At 40.8% G+C, this 17,477-nt stretch overlaps 1 protein-coding gene across 1 annotated transcript; it reads right to left on the bottom strand.

The window, feature by feature from the left end:
- Positions 1-1,554: 1,554 nt before the first annotated feature.
- Positions 1,555-2,484, bottom strand: LOC132884577 (odorant receptor 131-2-like). Its single transcript, XM_060918430.1, has one exon. The coding sequence runs from the start codon at positions 2,482-2,484 to the stop codon at positions 1,555-1,557; it is 930 nt and encodes a 309-aa protein (XP_060774413.1).
- Between the last annotated feature and the right edge of the window lie 14,993 nt (positions 2,485-17,477).

Below are 17,477 nucleotides of genomic sequence, written 5' to 3'. Positions count from 1 at the left end.
CAGGTTAATGTGTAAACAATTTCAAAAGATTCTTATCCATTGTTGCTGTTGTTGTTACGAATGATGCGCATGAGAGTGCTGCTTGTTCTAGTCATGTGGTTGTGACGTCATCGTAAACAAATCCGTTCTACTCATCCAGACGACTTCGCAACGGCGCCGTTGCCAGAGTTTTCCACTCTGGAACCCGTTCTCAAAAAATATCATTTTGGGGAACCCAAAACGCTGGTGCCATGTGGACGCCAGGCCGAAACGATAAAAATTTTTATCAGATTCACCTGAATCCGTTGCCATGTGGACAGGGTCTAAGAGTGGGTGTCAATGTGTTTGTTCTACCTATCATGGGTGGAAGTCTTGTTAAGGGGTTGCTCTGATTAGGTGTTAATTTGGTAGCTATGTGGTCCTTGGACTCTTCATTATTATTATTATTATTATTATTATTATTATTATTATTATTATTATTATTATTAACATGTCTCTTCAGTTTTTTTACTAAAGTTCTAATCTCAAAGGGTTGAACCAGTTCTAACATTTTAGGGTCTAAACTTGTAAAGTATATCTTCAGTAGCAGACAGTCCCCTTGAAAAAACTGTTAGAAAAAATGAACTGTTCACAGAATCCCAAAACTCAAAAGATGCTATGAATTTATCATTGTTTTTCTGAACAGTGTGACAGATTTTCCTCAACATAATTCCCTGTTATCACTAACCCTTTCACATCACAGAGGTCAAAGGTAAAGGGAGCAATCATATTTGCATAAATCATTTCATAATTAATTCCCTACACATTAATAAATGTATTAATAAATTAATACCCTATACAGTCTGAGGTGCTCCCTTGGCCCACTGTTTTCCACAAATACAGATCTATTCAATTCTTTCCTAATGTGATTAAACATACACTTGCATCCAAAATAAGTTAATATGTTTAATATGGATATAAGAATTAATGGGTGGTGCAGTGATCAGTGCTGTTGCCTCACAGCAAGAAGGTTCCAGATTTGAACCTCATGGCCAACAGTGGTCTTTCTATGTGGAGTTTGCATTTTCTTCCTGTGTCTGTGTGGGTTGTCTCGAGTGCCCCGGTTTCCCCCATAGTCTAAAGACATGTAGTTAGGCTAACTGGCTCTAAATTGCCCATAGATGTGAATGTGTGTGTGTGAATGATTGTTTGTCTAGGGAAGCTGGGACAGGCCTAGCAAACCAGCAGTACATGAAATGTGCTCACAATACACAGACATACACTTTCTGTATTAGATATTTCCTAATACTTGTATTATTCATGTAGTATTACTCTTTATTAACCCTTTTCTATAATTAAGCTGGCTGTACCTTTTCAGAAACAAAGCATCATATTCTGAAGTTGAAATATTCTGTAGAAATGTTTGAATTTAGTCCGTGTATGCAGAGAGTGAATATGAAGTAATTGGTACTTGCTAGAATTTCAAAATAAACATTTATTCTAACACCAAACCTTAAAGGGTCAAACTGTAGTCCTTACCTCAGCAGTAAAATATATTATCAAATAGTGTCTTATTTGGCTTGCTGTAAACTTCTGCTAAGATTTTGGTTCCTTGTCCATAGGTCCAACCTGTGTGCTAAACTGACTACATGCCAAATATTTACTCACACATTTAAACATTTTTTGATCACGGACTCCATAAATAAGTGGACTTAGTAGTCTTGGAAATATATGAGACAATAGATAGGTGATAAACATAAATGTACTTTTATATTTAGGGAACAATGCCAACAAAAAATTGTTTATAAATGGTGTGACATAAGCAAGCATACAGAGAAGGAGCTGTATGCCATGGAGAAGAATAGTGTTCCGAGTTTTTCTGGCCATAACCTGATCAGTAGTTGCAGCATTAGCTGCCTGAAGAACCTTAACATAAGTAAAGATGAGTGTCATCCACACACTTAACAAATACAGTGCCTGTATAAAGGCTGTTTTGATCAGGTGGTCATTGGAGTCAAAAAGGTTCTTGTGATAGCACATAATTGATGTAAAGAAAAACCTGATGGGTTGATTCAGTAAGGTAATGATGATATCTGTTATCACAGGCACAATAGAAAACAGCCATATAAAGCTAATGCAGATGTACGTCCTTTTCACTGTGCACAGCTGAACATGATGCAGAGGTTTGCAGATGGCAATGTATCGTTCCAAGGCCATTCCAGCCAGATTCACTGCAGAGTTGTTTGAGGTTGTTGAGGCCAACAGAAGCAGAAAACAACACACTGTGACATTGACAAGTGGTACAGTGTAAGACATAACTTGCAGAGCAACTGATATGAAAAGCATCATTATGTCATTGATGACAAGGTGAACATATAAAATATATCTTGGGTCACTGTAGAAAATTGGAGTGCTAAAAAAGGCAAACACAAAAATACCATTGATGTAGGTTATAATTAGACCTAATCCAACTGATATTAAATTCTTTATAAAGGCTTCTTCAAATGCATCTCGGCTCATATTCATTTTCACTGATTTTTTGTATAAAACTGTCTTGTTAGGCTAATTAAATGAAAAATTGAGTGAGCTGTATTTATGGTACAAACAAATATTAACCAAGTATTTAAACATTCCAATTTAAAACCCAGAGGAGTGCTAAGAATGAGTTCAAACTTATTAAATCCACATTATACTTCCAAATTTGTAAGACATGTTAAGTAAGATAAATATATATATATATATATATATATATATATATATAATCTTTTAGGTGTAGCCTCAAGTAAAGACAATTGGATGCAGAACTGCCACTTTTATAATCTTGTGGGTTTTATACCCTTGTGTGCTGTGGGTTTTATACTCTTGTGTCCTGTACCAGTGTGGTAATGACTAAAACTGCCAGAATTGGATGTTGGTTAATATCACCATCAACCTGTTCCTCAAGAACTGCAATTTAATTTAATCAGTTGGTTAACTAATTCTTTCTTTCTTTCTTTCTTTCTTTCTTTCTTTCTTTCTTTCTTTCTTTCTTTCTTTCTTTCTCATTTTGTTAAGTTAAAATCAAACTTGATACACAAGATGCATGGTCGGCATCTGTTACAGATGCAATAAAACTCTAGTGGTTTAAAGGTACAACTACATGATGTTAAAGTTCAGAGCATCAGTCACTTATTTTATTCTGCTGTACATTTTGGCTAAAAATATATTTTTTTAAATGCTTAAATCAGTCCTTAGGTCTTTAAACTTGATTTTGATAGAATATTCTGAAGCAATATTTACAGTCTCTTTACAGTCACTTTACAGTCTTCAATCTCCTTCAGGTTATCCCCTCTGCAGAAGGGGTAACCTGAAGGAGATTGGAGACTGTAAAGTGATGGCAAGGGAGAGTGTAGCTAGACAACATCGAGTGCTCATGTGCAGGATGAGCTTAAAAATGAAAAAAAGGAAGCGTGAAATAGTGGAGCCAAAGATTAAGTGGTGGAAACTAAAAGAGGTTGAACATCAGAAGGAGTTTAAGGAAGAAATGAGACGAGCATTGAGTGGTAATGGAAGTCTGCCAGAAGATTGGGATACTACTGCTATACTAGTAAGAGAGGCAGCAAGGAAGGTGCTAGGATGGTCATCGGGAAGGAGGAAGGAAGACAAGGAGACATGGTAGTGGAACAAAGAAGCGCAGGAAATTATAAAAGAGAAGAGGCTAGCAAAGAAGAATTGGGATGATCAGAGAGACGAGGAAAGCAGGTGGTTATACAGAGAGATGAGACAGAGGGCAAAAAGAGCGGTAGTGAAGGTGAAAGCAGATGCATACCAGGCGGGGGCGTGTCTATGGGGGGGCAGGGGTGGGCAGTGCCCACCCTGAGATAAACCTTGCCCACCCTGATAAATTGGTTGCCTATCCTATAAAAAATGCCTGTGAATACACTGTAAAAAGTGACTCTTTGGATCAAATTAAAAAAAATTGCGTCAACTTGTCACATTTAATTTTTTTAGTTTCTCTCAAATTAAAAAAAAATTGTTTGAACAAAGTAAATAATGTAGTAATATTAATTCAAAAATATAATTTAAACCAAGGAAAGTTTTCAAATACAATGAAATCATAATTTCAACTTGTAATTTGCAATTTATGCTTTGCATTAACTTATATTTTCAACCTGGCTTGAGCCAAAATCTTACATAACTTCAAAGTAATATGTTGTATGAATACAATGTATTTTTTCACTTTCAGAAAAACTAATGAAATTGCATCTCGTCTTGTCACAAGTAATCAAATTACTTAACGCCAACATAAAATTATGAAAAGACACAGTTCCAACTTCTCACATTTCTTTTATTACATTTTTAACATTACAGCAACCTTCTGAAATGGTTTTGAGATGAGCTGGGCTAGTCTTTAGAATAGAACTGTATAAAAATGAAATAAAAAAAAAAAATAAAATTAAATACTTTTACAATATCTCAACTCCAGTTGTTCAAAGGCACAAGAAACCGCTCAAAATGGTGAGGTAGGCCAATCTTTCAATATAAAAAAAACATTGTATGAAAATAATATATACATATAAAATTAAATTCCGTGACAGTGGCAGTGCATTTAGCACAGACGCACGTGCGCGCGCGCACACGCACACAGACAGACGCGCGTGCACATGCACACACTCACACACACACAGACGCACGCACGCACACAGACGCGCATGCGCACACAGACACACACACAGACAGACAGGCGCACGCACACACACGCACAGACAGACGCGCGCACGCACACACAGACAGACGCGTGCACGCACACACAGACAGACACGCGCACGCACACACAGACGCACGCACACACAGACGCACGCATGCACACAAGTGCACTGCCCTCCACTAATCAACAAAGCATCAGACTGTGTGAATACCCACCAACAATGTTGCATGACAACTGTGACAGCAACAGTCTCAATAGTCTCAATAAAACAAGTGCCATTTAAACTCCATGAAACATATGTTCCATTTTAAAACAAAGAAACATGAACAAAATCACTGAATGACGGAACAATGTTTTCTCTTGCAACAGCAACAAGCAATCTGTGATGAATACCAAGGCTCAGACTAACCATGTGACAATGTGTTTCTCTTCACAAGTTTTCAGTCCTGCAGCTTAGCACAGAGGTTCTGAATCCTTCTTGACATTTGCCTACTTTCAATATCCATGATGATTTTTTGAAAGGTCTCAAAGGTATATTTGAGTTCCACTGGGTAACTCAGGTTGACTGCATAAGTCAGGCCAAATAGCATGGCACAAGCCGATGCAATGGAGAACAAGTTGTTGAGTACCTCAACACCATCGATAACAAGGCCAATGTCCTTTGGAGGGGAGAGATCGTCACCATCGCGGAGGACAAAGATGGCCATGGTGGCATTTTCAAGTTCTGCCTCTGCCTCTTCCTTTTGGACAACCTAAAATCAGATAATTCAGTTAGTTTAGATAATTCCCCATGGAGGGGAGAGGGGGATTATTCATTCAGTAAATGATTACAATTGTTGACACTCATAATAAAAATGAAAATAAAGTCCACTACAACCAGTATTTTTTGCTCCCACTTAGTTATTTTTTTATTTTTCCGTGACGTTTCGGGGTTGCCACCCTTCTTCAGACGTGAAGACAGACAAAACACACCATATATATACAATTTACGGTAGATCACATGACCATCATTGCAGCTGTTGACAATAGTTAATTAAGATCAGGCTCACAAACACACCCATGTCATTAGAGCCACTAATGATCATTGCAAAACACATTGAAAGTGACACTCAACAGATAAGTGACAATACAAGGGACCCGAACAGACATAACATGGCACAATGTCCATGTTAGATACTGAAAACATGAAAAAGAGAGTGCATACCCCATCCCCAAGGTGTACACATTAGTCTCATCAGAATAATGGGCATCAGAAAGTCTTCTCATAAATGACAAAGCACACAATAAAGGAGTTAGTCCATCAACTAAGCATGTTGAGGCTCCGCAGCCAGTTTGTAGCACACAGTTCAGAGAAAGTAGTCCAAAGTCCACAGATCAGAAAAAGTAGTCCATAGTCTACTCCATTTTGCAGCACATAGTTCAGAGAAAGTAGTCCATAGTCCACAAGGCACACAGTTTAGAAACAGTGGTCCATAGTCCACAAAGCCACATTCACACGAGTCAGAGCTACGAGTCAGACAGGCACACAGCACAGTATCATGAGGTACAAAAGCCCTGGAACAGTCCTCCAGAGCTTGTATAGATATCACAAGAAAGGCCTCAGGTCAAAATCCTCATTCAGACCTCTGGGAGACAGTGTCCCCAGAGTGTAGATTCAATATGCTTCCCTCCTGAGTAATAGGGAATTAACATCACCCCCACGACTGGGGCACTGGACATGTTTTATGCCCCATGTCCAGTGCCCCAGTCGTGGGGGTGATGTTAATTCCCTATTACTCAGGAGGGAAGCATATTGGATCTACACTCTGGGGACACTGCCTTGTGGACTATGGACCACTGTTTCTGAACTGTGTGCCTTGTGGACTATGGACTACTTTCGCTGAACTGTGCTACAAAATGGAGTAGACTATGGACTACTTTTTCTGAACTGTGGACTATGGACTACTTTCTCTGAACCGTGTGCTACAAACTGGCTGCAGAGCCTCAACATGCTTAGTTGATGGACTAACTCCTTTATTGTGTGCTTTGTCATTTATGAGAAGACTTTCTGATGCCCATTATTCTGATGAGAATAATGTGTACACCTTGGGGATGGGGTATGCACTCTCTTTTTCATGTTTTCAGTATCTAACATGGACATTGTGCCATGTTATGTCTGTTGGGGTCCCTTGTATTGTCACTTATCTGTTGAGTGTCACTTTCAATGTGTTTTGCAATGATCATTAGTGGCTCTAATGACATGGATGTGGTTGTGAGCCTGATCTTAATTAACTATTGTCAACACCTGCAACGATGGTCATGTGATCAACCGTAAATTGTATACATTTGGTGTGTTTTGTCTGACTTCACGTCTGATGAAGGGTGGCAACTCCGAAACGTCCCAGAAAAATAAAAAATAACTAAGTGGGAGCAAAAAACCCTGGTTGTAGCAGATTTTATTTTCATTTTTATTCTGTCTTTGGGTGGTCCTGCTCCCAAGTCAGACGTTTGGATGTGCTGGCTTCTACTACTTTTTTAATTATTGACATTCAGACAATTAATCATGCAAGTAGTACGTTATATGCGCTCCTCTGATCACATTCTAATTTTACCCTCCTGTTGCCCTGGTTCTCCTCCCCTCTACTCTCCCTCTCCTCCGCCTACTCTCCTGTCAGAAAACACCCTGATCTCAGTGCATTGTCACTTACCAGGTACTCTTTGATCAGGTGCCTTACATCTTCACCCAGGTAGATCACAAGTGACTTCAGGATGCACTCTCTTCTTATGTTCAAGTCCACACCCTGTAGCAACAAAGCCATATCAAAAGATAAAATACGCATCAGCTTTCAACTCACCAACAGAGAGAACTGAACTGACAAAAGAGGAAATCAAATGCGATACATCTGCATTTCATACCTGATCCAAAGGCTTAAGGGCGTCCCTGATTTTCTCCCCGACGGCTCCACCTTTTTTCCTCATGACCTGAAGAAGCTGACTGCTCTGCTTATCCAAACCAGCCAAGAATCGTGGTTGTAGTGGTACTGTTGTGATCCGTAGAAATTCAGCATTGATCTGAAATACACAAAGTAGACAACACATTTCATGTTAAGGCATATGATTGGCAAAGTAAAAAAGATCAGGAAAATATAGTGTTTGCCTGACTTGACTCTGGAATAGAGTTTTAACAGATTTTGACAGTGAGTCTACCTCATCTTCTTGAAACATCGCTGGCCATCGCTCCTGGAGTTCTTCTACCCTGGGCTGTTTTTCCACAATTTCTTGTCTACGGAGGGCAAATGTCTCGGCCATTTTTTCTCGGATGATCTTCCCGTTGTTCCGTTTCTTCACCTCCTTCAAAAGTACCTGTCGCTCCATCTCAAGATTATCTGCTGTCTCGCCAACTGGATAGGACGGCACATGGTTGGCCTCACCATGTTTAGGTCGCTTGACATTTTTTGCTGGATGGGCGTCATCTGTAGCTTTGGTCTTTAGAGAATTGACAGCTAGCTCAGGGCATCCAAGTCCCTTCAGTTGGGTATGAAGGTTTCCCATCTTGGTTTTAAGTCTCTGTGTCCACCCATAGCAGCCATTCCAAGATCCTGCCTCTGCCAAGCAGGGATGCTTCTTGATCAGTGCCTCTGAAACCTCACAAAAGTCTAAGTTTTTTGGGTAGGCTTTATACTTGTAGATCTGATCAGACAACTTTTCCAGAATGTCTGACTTCATCCTCGGACCGGCTGTCAATCTTGTTCCGTTTGCCTTAAAGGCAGCATTTCCTCTCTCTAATTGGACTTCAGTGTCATATGAAAAGCTTGGAATGGGAAACTCTTTTGGCCATTGCTCGGCCCTTGAAGAATGACCAGAGGAGGGTGAGGAGAGAATTAATGTGTCATCAGTATCAACTGAAACGGCATCATCACTACAGAGGCTAACATTGACAGCTGTCTGTGCAGGAGGTGCATCTTCATCAGGCAAAGGGATTACTTTGATGGTACAAAGATCCTCAAGTTCTCCAGTAGATGTTAAATTTACAAATGTATCACCAAAGTCTTTGTCCTGGTACTGGATCCTGAAGTTTCCCCTCAATCCACAAGCTCCCCTCACATCATCAACAAGCTGGTCCATGGACTCTGGAATCCCATTTGGCAGCAACAATTTCCTTTTGTCATCTTGACTCAGAAAAACCAGCAGCTTTGCAGCCCTCTTCCCAGCCATGCTCAAGGGTCTGAGAGACAGGGAAAGAGAGAGAATAAGATTAATTCATGTCAAGCTGGCTTTGAATATTAACAGTATACACATCATTTAAGCAGTTTTCATGGAGCTATGAATAAAATTCTTTCCCCCTCCTCCTTCTCTGAGGTCCCTGCCCCCCACAAACGTTCCTCCCCTCCCCTCTACCTACCTTCCCCCTCCCCTCTCCTGTGCCTTCTTCCCCCTTCCCCTCCACCCATCTCCCTCCTCCACCCATCTCCCTCCTTTCCCACCTCCCCCACCCTCTTCCCCTCCACTTTCCTCTCCTTCTCCTCCCACCTCCCTCCTCCACCCATCTCCCCCCCACCTTCTTCCCCTCCACTTTCCTCTCCTTCTCCCCCCTCCCTCCTCCACCCATCTCCCCCCCTCCTCCACCCATCTCCCTCCTTTCCCACCTCCCCCACCTTCTTCCCCTCCACTTTCCTCTCCTTCTCCTCCCACCTCCCCCCATCCCCCCCTTCTCCTGGAGGAGAAACAGAATAAGATGTCATAATGCACAGTAATAAAATGAACGGTTCAGACAGTAATATCCACAGTATAATCATGCACATTTTAAAACATAAGCCATAATGTCACCTTAAACGTGGATATATCTTTTTGGAACCACCAGACGCCTCCCCTGAATCATGTAGTCAGCCAGTGGGTATGGGTCATTAAGACTGTGGTGTTCAAGAAGAAGAATTTCTCTAGCCGACGTGGTCAGTATAAAGGCTCTGTAATGTTCTGTGTACCACGCATCAAGCTGTCTGACAACAAAAAGTGGCTTCTCTTGGAGAATGATCATCTGAATGATCTCACAAAACTCTGGCAGACCTGCAAGCTCCCCATGTGAAATGATCATGCCCTTCCTATAGTTATAGGCTTCATAAGTCACATTTTCCACCATGCACAGAACATCCAGGTTTGGGTGCTTCTGCTTCACAGCATGTGATATTTCCTCACACAGAACATCGATGGGAATGGAAGAAACATTTCCAACTTTCAGAGTTGATGTGGGTAAGCTGCACAGGTGCAGATGATAGGCCATATGAAATTGATGCCGCTGTGACAATGATAGGAGCACATTTTTGAAGCAGTTCGTGTGACGCACAACCCTTTTAAAGAAGCTGTGTTTAGATTCAAAACGCATCGTCCATAGCTCAACCAGGGGACCAAACTGCTCAATCAGCTGGGGGTAATGCTCCAGATAGTGGTGCTTGGGCAGAATTCTTTGGTCAGGGAAAACTTCTTGAAATCTCAGTCTGTGTTCAGATATTTTACTATCCAAATAAGCTATAGATTCTTTGGTGTGAAAAGGTGCAACTACAAGGTCCACAATATCCTTCAAATCAGTAAGGACCTGCCAGGCAGGTTCATTAGCAGGGACCTTGTCTCCAATCAAAAGGGGTAGAAATCTCACGAGGCCCCAGTTCTCGTGTGCATTCCCCCCGATCCTTTTCTTTGTTGAAAATGCAAGAGGTACAGGATGGGGATGATTATTTTTATCACTCCACTTAAAGGGAAAAGTTTGGATTGCTTCATTCAGGTTGTTCAATGTAAAATATTTTTTACCTACAAAGACAGCCAAACACAATGCTACTTCAACAGGGATAATACCTTCAAAGAGGTCATGTGCTATGTCAGGGGGAAAACCTGTAGTCACATTAAAGTATGATAGTCTCTTTGATAACACACAAACCCCTTTCACACCAAAATGAGGCACTTCCTCTTCTCTTACAGCCTCAAGATGAGCAGCGTGAATCCCCTTGGTTCTCAGACAAAATGCTCCTGAATTAACTTCTATGGTCTGAAATTCTTCACTCTGTGCTGTACAGAATCTACACACATATGTCCCTGAGAAATTCTCCATGAATCCTGCGATGCTATGCGCACCGAGGTTGTCAGCAACAATGCACTGAACAGTGCCCTTTATAGTCTTTCCCAGCTTAGAGATAAAAACTCCATGTTGCTCCAACGTGACAAGCTCATCTACCAGAGGCTCAAGCACTTTCTCATATCCATACTGCTTAACATCATTACTATTTATCAAAGCAGCTAAATTTATGGAAGACAGGGATGAGTGAGACCCTGGAGGTAAATTACCTAAAATCCAATAGACACCCAAGATCTTGTGTATTTTCTTGGATGTGCCAAGGGGGTTACAAATTTCAAATTCATCGGCATACAATATCAATGAAATAGCAGTTTCATTAGAGAGCAATTCATTCTGCTGAAAGTTGAGTGAATCAAAAAAACATGCATATTTCGGTCCATGACCCCCCCATGATGAAATTTCAAATTAATAGCTTTATCTAGTATTGACTGGCAACTAAGAATCTGCTGCAATGCCTTGAGTATTGGAACATACTGGAATGACCTTTTACTCTTTTGGTCTAGCACATACTCCAAGGGTTCTACAACATTGAAATGATTTTTGTAGTATACCTTTCGTTTTCAAGATGTAGAGAGAGGACCTTTATCTCCAACTGCAGTTTGAATGGGACTTGACTCACACAGGACAGAGGCTAACTCCTGTACCACTGCAATGTCAACTTGGCAGTTACATTCCTGCAGTAGCTGGGTTATGGTGTCATAGGTGACAGGGACTGAAACTACTCTTATCAAATAGTGCAGCTCCTGCAAAAGATAATCAATAGCCACACTAGGGACCAGGAAAACATGCTCTAGTTTCAATAGCACTGAAGCAATTTTGTGCTCTATAGCACTGGACAAGTCTTCAGTACCTTGTCTGTCAAAGACAGAACTAGCTACTTCATCCTCTGAAAAATCCTCATGTAAATCATCGGCATTAATGTCTTCAGAAGAATGGTGGATTGGCTGTACCCTCACAGCAATTTCAGCTTTTAAATCGCTTACAGAAAATAACCTGTGATTTCTGTACCGATGAGTCCTGAATGAACCATAAACATTTGTTTTGTACGAGCAACTTTGAAAAATGCAATTTAAAGTCTCATGATTTTTCAAATGCTGCCCTAAGTGCTGCAAATACTCGTTGAGAGTTGAATTTTGCTTGTATTCACACAAAAGGCATCTCAAAGTTGTCTGCTTGTCCTTTTGTGGGTTCAGTCTAGGGTGGCTTCTTGACAAATGGCTCTTAAGGGAATTCCAGGTGGTAAAGGAACAAGGGCAGATTGAATATGTGCAAGGATAGCCACAGCGACGTCCAAAATGGCTATGCTGAAGTTTGTAATGCTTCAGAAGTTCAGACTGTCGTAATTTGGTGACACTACAGCCTTTACAAGTCCACATTCAGCAGATGACTGAAAAGGGGAGGATGGGGTGATTGGAGCACAAGAGAGACCCAAATTATTGGCATTGTTGGTAGAAGTGGAAGTGATAGTGAAAACTCAATTTATGTAATAAAACTCCCCATCATGGGTGATGAACAAGAATAATGCTTCTCAGCTGCATAACTCAAATGGCATTCAAATATGACCACTTACCCATTAAACGTTGCTGCTTTTAACAACTTGACTTCAGGCCTAGAAGAAAGGAGACACTTGTTAATGAGAGCAAAGTGACTCAAACAAGACCGTGTTTTTCCATTGGAACACACAGAAACGCTGTTTTTCACCTTTTGTTTAAACGAAACATAAGATTAAAGTCACTGAAAACTATCATTGGAGAAACCTTCAGCCAAAGTGTAAGTTTTGAAGGACTCCATTTTCACGTTTGTATACATCCCTTTCCTCCTGTCTAACATTACCGACATCTAACATTAGACCGCGGTGGCAAAAAGGCCTGTGTGTATATGTGTACGTGCACGCGGGGGTATACCAACCTGAGCACCATGTTAGGGCTCCTCACAAACATTTGTTAACTTACTGCATATGTATACGTGAAAACGCGACAAAAATCCACGGTGACCATTACTGTAAAACCGTGAGGAAAGTGCGCCAGGGGTGGGGTGGGGTGTTGGCTGGTGAAGTTTTTCAACCGACGATGGTAACTCTACTGTCGGGGGGGGGGGGGGGGGGGGGTATGACATAAATGCAATGGGAATTCGACATAAATGCAACGAAAATTCCGGACGTTTTTGAAATTCCGCCCAGACATTTTATTAGGTCTCAAAAGGAGAACTTGTCCGGGAAAAAGAGGATGTCTGGTCACCCTACACATTACACATGTACGACGAGTTCAGAAAGCGGAGTCTGCTAAGCTAATGCCACCCGAAACGATTCGCTAGCTAACGTTAGCTTAACGTGAACGACGCCATACCTAACAGTCATGGCTTATCATCGACATCGTGTGGTAAAAGACAGCGTAAAGCCGCCTTGTATAAGAGTGGTGTATAAATGTATGCACATATTCAACAGTCATGCACATTTCTTACCGATTTCTTTCTCTGGTCTTCCCGTCGGTGCGGAGCTCCGAGCTTCGTGCGGTTAAAGAAAATGGCGGATTCAAAATTCAGTTCAAGTCTGGTTGTGGTGGCGTGACGTCAGTACGTACGCACGTCACGTGACATGCAACGTTTTCACTTGAATGGAAAATTGTTATTTGATTGTAAGTCTGCCAATTACTTTGAACCAATGAGGCCTTGATTTACATTGAATGAAAGTAATATAATAAATTAAACCAAATAAATGACAGAAACATAGCGATAATAGGTCAGTTCAAATAGATATCCTTTCTTACATCAATGGTTGCCCATGTTCACTTTTTTCAGTGTATCATCACAATATGCGCGATTTTGCTCGGAGGTGGCGTCTTGTGTTCTCCTTTAAATCCATTTTGCACTCTACTGCTTTCTCATTGGCCATTTCGAAAGGGAAGGGGAGGGGGGGTGCCCTGCCCACCCTATATATAAAAAAGCTGCGTGCGTGCTCGCTCTACGCACATGCGGTAGTAGCAAAGTCAGTGTGTACGGCAGTACTGTAGATTCCGAGTTAATAGTTAACAGTAATACATTGCTTACTTTCCCTTCTGATAGTCATGCATAGGTTTCTCATTAAAAAGCAGACACCCTCACCCCCCGTGCCCAGCACTTCCTCCGATATGGATCTCAACTTACACTACATTCCAAATTATTATGCAAATGACTTTTTTCACTGATTTTCCTGAAGAGTCAATAGAAATGACAATCGTCCTAATTTTCAAGTCATCAACCGTCAGTGTACAAATCAACTGTTTTTGAACGAACCTTCCAATGCTAACTGTATTTTTTTAAATTAAAAAAAAACTAAAAATGGACTGTTCCAAATTATTACGCAAAATAGAGTTTCAAAAGATTTTTGTTCTTGTAAAGAACTAAAAATGGCCATTTGTGAAATTGGAAGCATTAGTAGGTGATAATTACTGGAATCAAAACCTAGTTCAATCAAAACATCTTATAGTTCAAATTGCATTACTGGATTTGTAGCAGATTCAGAGCCCAGTGGGGCTACCCAACTCCCTGGGGTCAAGCAGATGATGATGGTGAGGACGATGATGATAAAAAGTAGCAAATGTCACAAGAGCAATAAACAAAACCTCTTCCAAGCAGTGCAGATTTCCCACCATTATGTTATTTTATCCACTTTGCTTCAACCAATCACCAGCAACTATCATTTAGGAAATCTTTGTCCTATTAATTTGCTCATACCCGTCTGAATGCGCTATTAATCATGGGAAACACGTCTGATCATGAAAATGGGGGACTTATACACACATACATACACATACACTACAATAAGAAATGTAATTTGTTGCCCCCCCCCCAAATAAACCAAATGCCCACCCAAGCATGACATCCTGGCAACGCCTCTGATACCAGGAGCTGTATGAAAAACTTGAGACAAAAGAAGGAGAGAAAGACCTGTACAGACTAGCTAGGCAGAGAAACAGGGAAGCAAGGGATGTACAGCAGGTAAGATTGATGAAAGATGTAAATGGAAATGTGCTGACAAACAAAGAGTGTTTTAAGAAGGCGAAAAGAGTACTTTGAGGAATTATTAAATGAGGAGAATCCAAGAGAGAAAAGGTCAGAATTCATTGGAGACAGCAAATCAGGAAGTAGAGTTGGTTAGTAAGGATGAGGTGAGGACAGCCATGAAAAGAATGAAGACTGGGAAAGCAGATGGTATCCTGATTGAGGCTTGGAGATGTTTGGATGAGACGGCTGTGGAGTTCCTAATGAGATTGTTAAATGAGGTCTTAGAGAATGAGAAAATGCCGAATGAATGGAGAAAGACTGTGCTAGTCCCAATATACAAGAATAAGGGAGATGTACAGAGCTGCATTAATTACAGAGGGATAAAATTGATGAGCCACACCATGATGTTATGGGAAAGGGTATTGAAGGCGAGATTGAGAAGAGAGATAGCAATCTGTGAACAGCAGTATGGGTTTATGCCAAGGAAGAGCATGTGGGATGCAATTTTTGCTTTAAGAATGTTAATGAAGAAGTACAGGGAAGGCCAGAGAAAGCTACATTGTGTGTTTGTAGACTTGGAGAAGGTATACAATAGAGTGCCGAGAGATGAGTTATGGTATTGTATGAGAAAGCGTGGAGTAAATGAGAAGTGTATCAGAGTGGTGCAAGACATGTATGAGAACAGTGAAACAGCAGTGAGGTGTGCAGGTGGAATGACTGAGTGGTTCAAGGTGAAGGGGGGACTTCATCAAGGATCTGCTTTGAGTCCTTTCTTGTTTGCCATAGTGATGGATAGCTTGACGGACAAAGTGAGGCAAGAGTCACCATGGACCATGATGTTTGCGGATGATATTGTGATATGTGGTGAAAGTAGAAAGGAGGTTGAGCTGGGTTTGGAGAGATGGAGGTATGCATTGGAACGAATAGGAATGAAAGTGAGCAGTAGCAAAACAGAATACATGTGCATCAGTGAGAATGGGGATGAGAGTGTAGTGAAGATGCAAGGAGTACACAAAGAAAGTTGGTGAATTCAAGTACCTGGGGTCAACTGTGCAGGAAAATGGGGGCTGTGATAGTGAGGTGAGAAAGAGAGTGCAGGGAGGGTGGAGCAGTTGGAGAAGGATTTTGGGAGTCATTTGTGATAGGAAAGTCCCAGCAAAAGTGAAAGGTAAGATGTATAAGACAGTAGTGAGACCAGTTGTGATGTATGGATTGGAGACAGTACCCTTAACAAAGAGACAGGAGGGAAAGTTGGAGGTGGCAGAGTTAAGGATGTTAAGGTTTGCGATGGGAGTGACAAGGTTGGACAGGATAAGGAACGAGCACATCAGAGAGACAGCACATGTGGAGAGCTTGGGAATTAAGCTAAGAGAGATGAGACTGAGATGGTATGGGCACATCCTGAGAAGAGATGCAGAGCATGTTGGAAGGAGAATGTTGAGGATGGAGCTGCCAAGCACACAAAAGCAAGGAAGGCCAAAGAGGAGATACATGGATGTGGTGAGAGAGGACATGAAAGTGGCAGGTGTGGTAGAGAAGGATACAGAAGACAGGGAGCAATGGAGACAAAAGATCCGCTGTGGCGACCCCTAATCAGGAGCAACCAAAAGAAGAAGAATTTTGAAGCAATAGTACTCTGTTAACAGTATTGTTTATTTGAAAATTCACTTGAGTAGAAGTATTAAAATGTTTGACAAGAGGGGGTTCCAGTCATATCCAACGAGTGTGGCTGCAATTTGTAATTCCTGCTGAACTTGCCCTGTTTCCACCAGGTTAATCCATTGATCATGGCTGTCGAACAACTAGGATTAGGCTTCTGATTCGGTGGAATGAAAAACCTGTAGCCACACTATCTGGATAGGATTGGAAACCATTACGTAACATTCTTTAAGTTTAAAACAATGCTTAAATTAAAAATAAACTTTAATTGAAAGTCATCTTGAATACAAGTAGATATAACAAACCCAAAATCCAAAAACGTTTCCAGTTGCACTAATTAAACATACATTTGTTTTTCTTTGGTTCTAACCTCCAGAACAGGGGGGTTAATTACAACACCAAATCAGAAAAAGTTGGGACAGTAGTGGAAATGCAAAAAAAGAAAAATTATTTCTAAATTTACTTTGATTTGTATTTCATTGTGGATAGTATGAACCCAAGATATTTCATGTTTGTCTGGTCAACTTCATTTCAATTGTTAATATGCATCCAGTCCTATGTTCCAGGCCAACACATTCCAAAAAAAGTTAGGACAGGGCAATTTAGGGCTAGTAATGAAGTAAAACAATTAAATAAGGATATGATTTGAAACAGGTGATGTCAACAAGTGATTTTTTTTTATCATGGTTTGGTACAAAATTAATATCCAGGAAAGACCTAGTCTTTGAACAGCAAAGATGGGCTGAGGATCTCCAGTTTGTCAACAAATGCATGAGAAAATTTTTGAAATGTTTAAGAATTAATGGTCCTCAAAGAAAGATAGAGAAGGATTTGGTTATATCACCCTCTATGGTGCATAACATCATTAAATGATTCAAGGAATCTGATTTTGGTGCATAAAGGGCAAGGAAACAAGCTTAAGCTGAACACACATGATCTCTGATCTCTTAGATGGCACTGCATCAAAAACCAGCATTCATTTCTAGCTGATATAACCACATGAGCTCAGGATTACTTTGGAAAACCTTTTGTCAAGCACTAAAATATGGACTTGCATCCAAAAATGCTGGTTAAAACTTTACTGTGCAA

Source organism: Neoarius graeffei, chromosome 4 (genome assembly GCF_027579695.1).
Source record: "Neoarius graeffei isolate fNeoGra1 chromosome 4, fNeoGra1.pri, whole genome shotgun sequence".
Taxonomy (NCBI): Eukaryota; Metazoa; Chordata; class Actinopteri; order Siluriformes; family Ariidae; genus Neoarius; species Neoarius graeffei.
The sequence above is the reverse complement of the archived record's forward strand: the minus strand, read 5'-3'. Positions and strand labels throughout refer to the sequence as shown.

Coding starts and splice junctions, on each gene's coding strand:
- LOC132884577 (XM_060918430.1), bottom strand. CDS start 2,484: ATGAATATGAGCCGAGATGCATTTGAAGAAGCCTTTATAAAGAATTTA.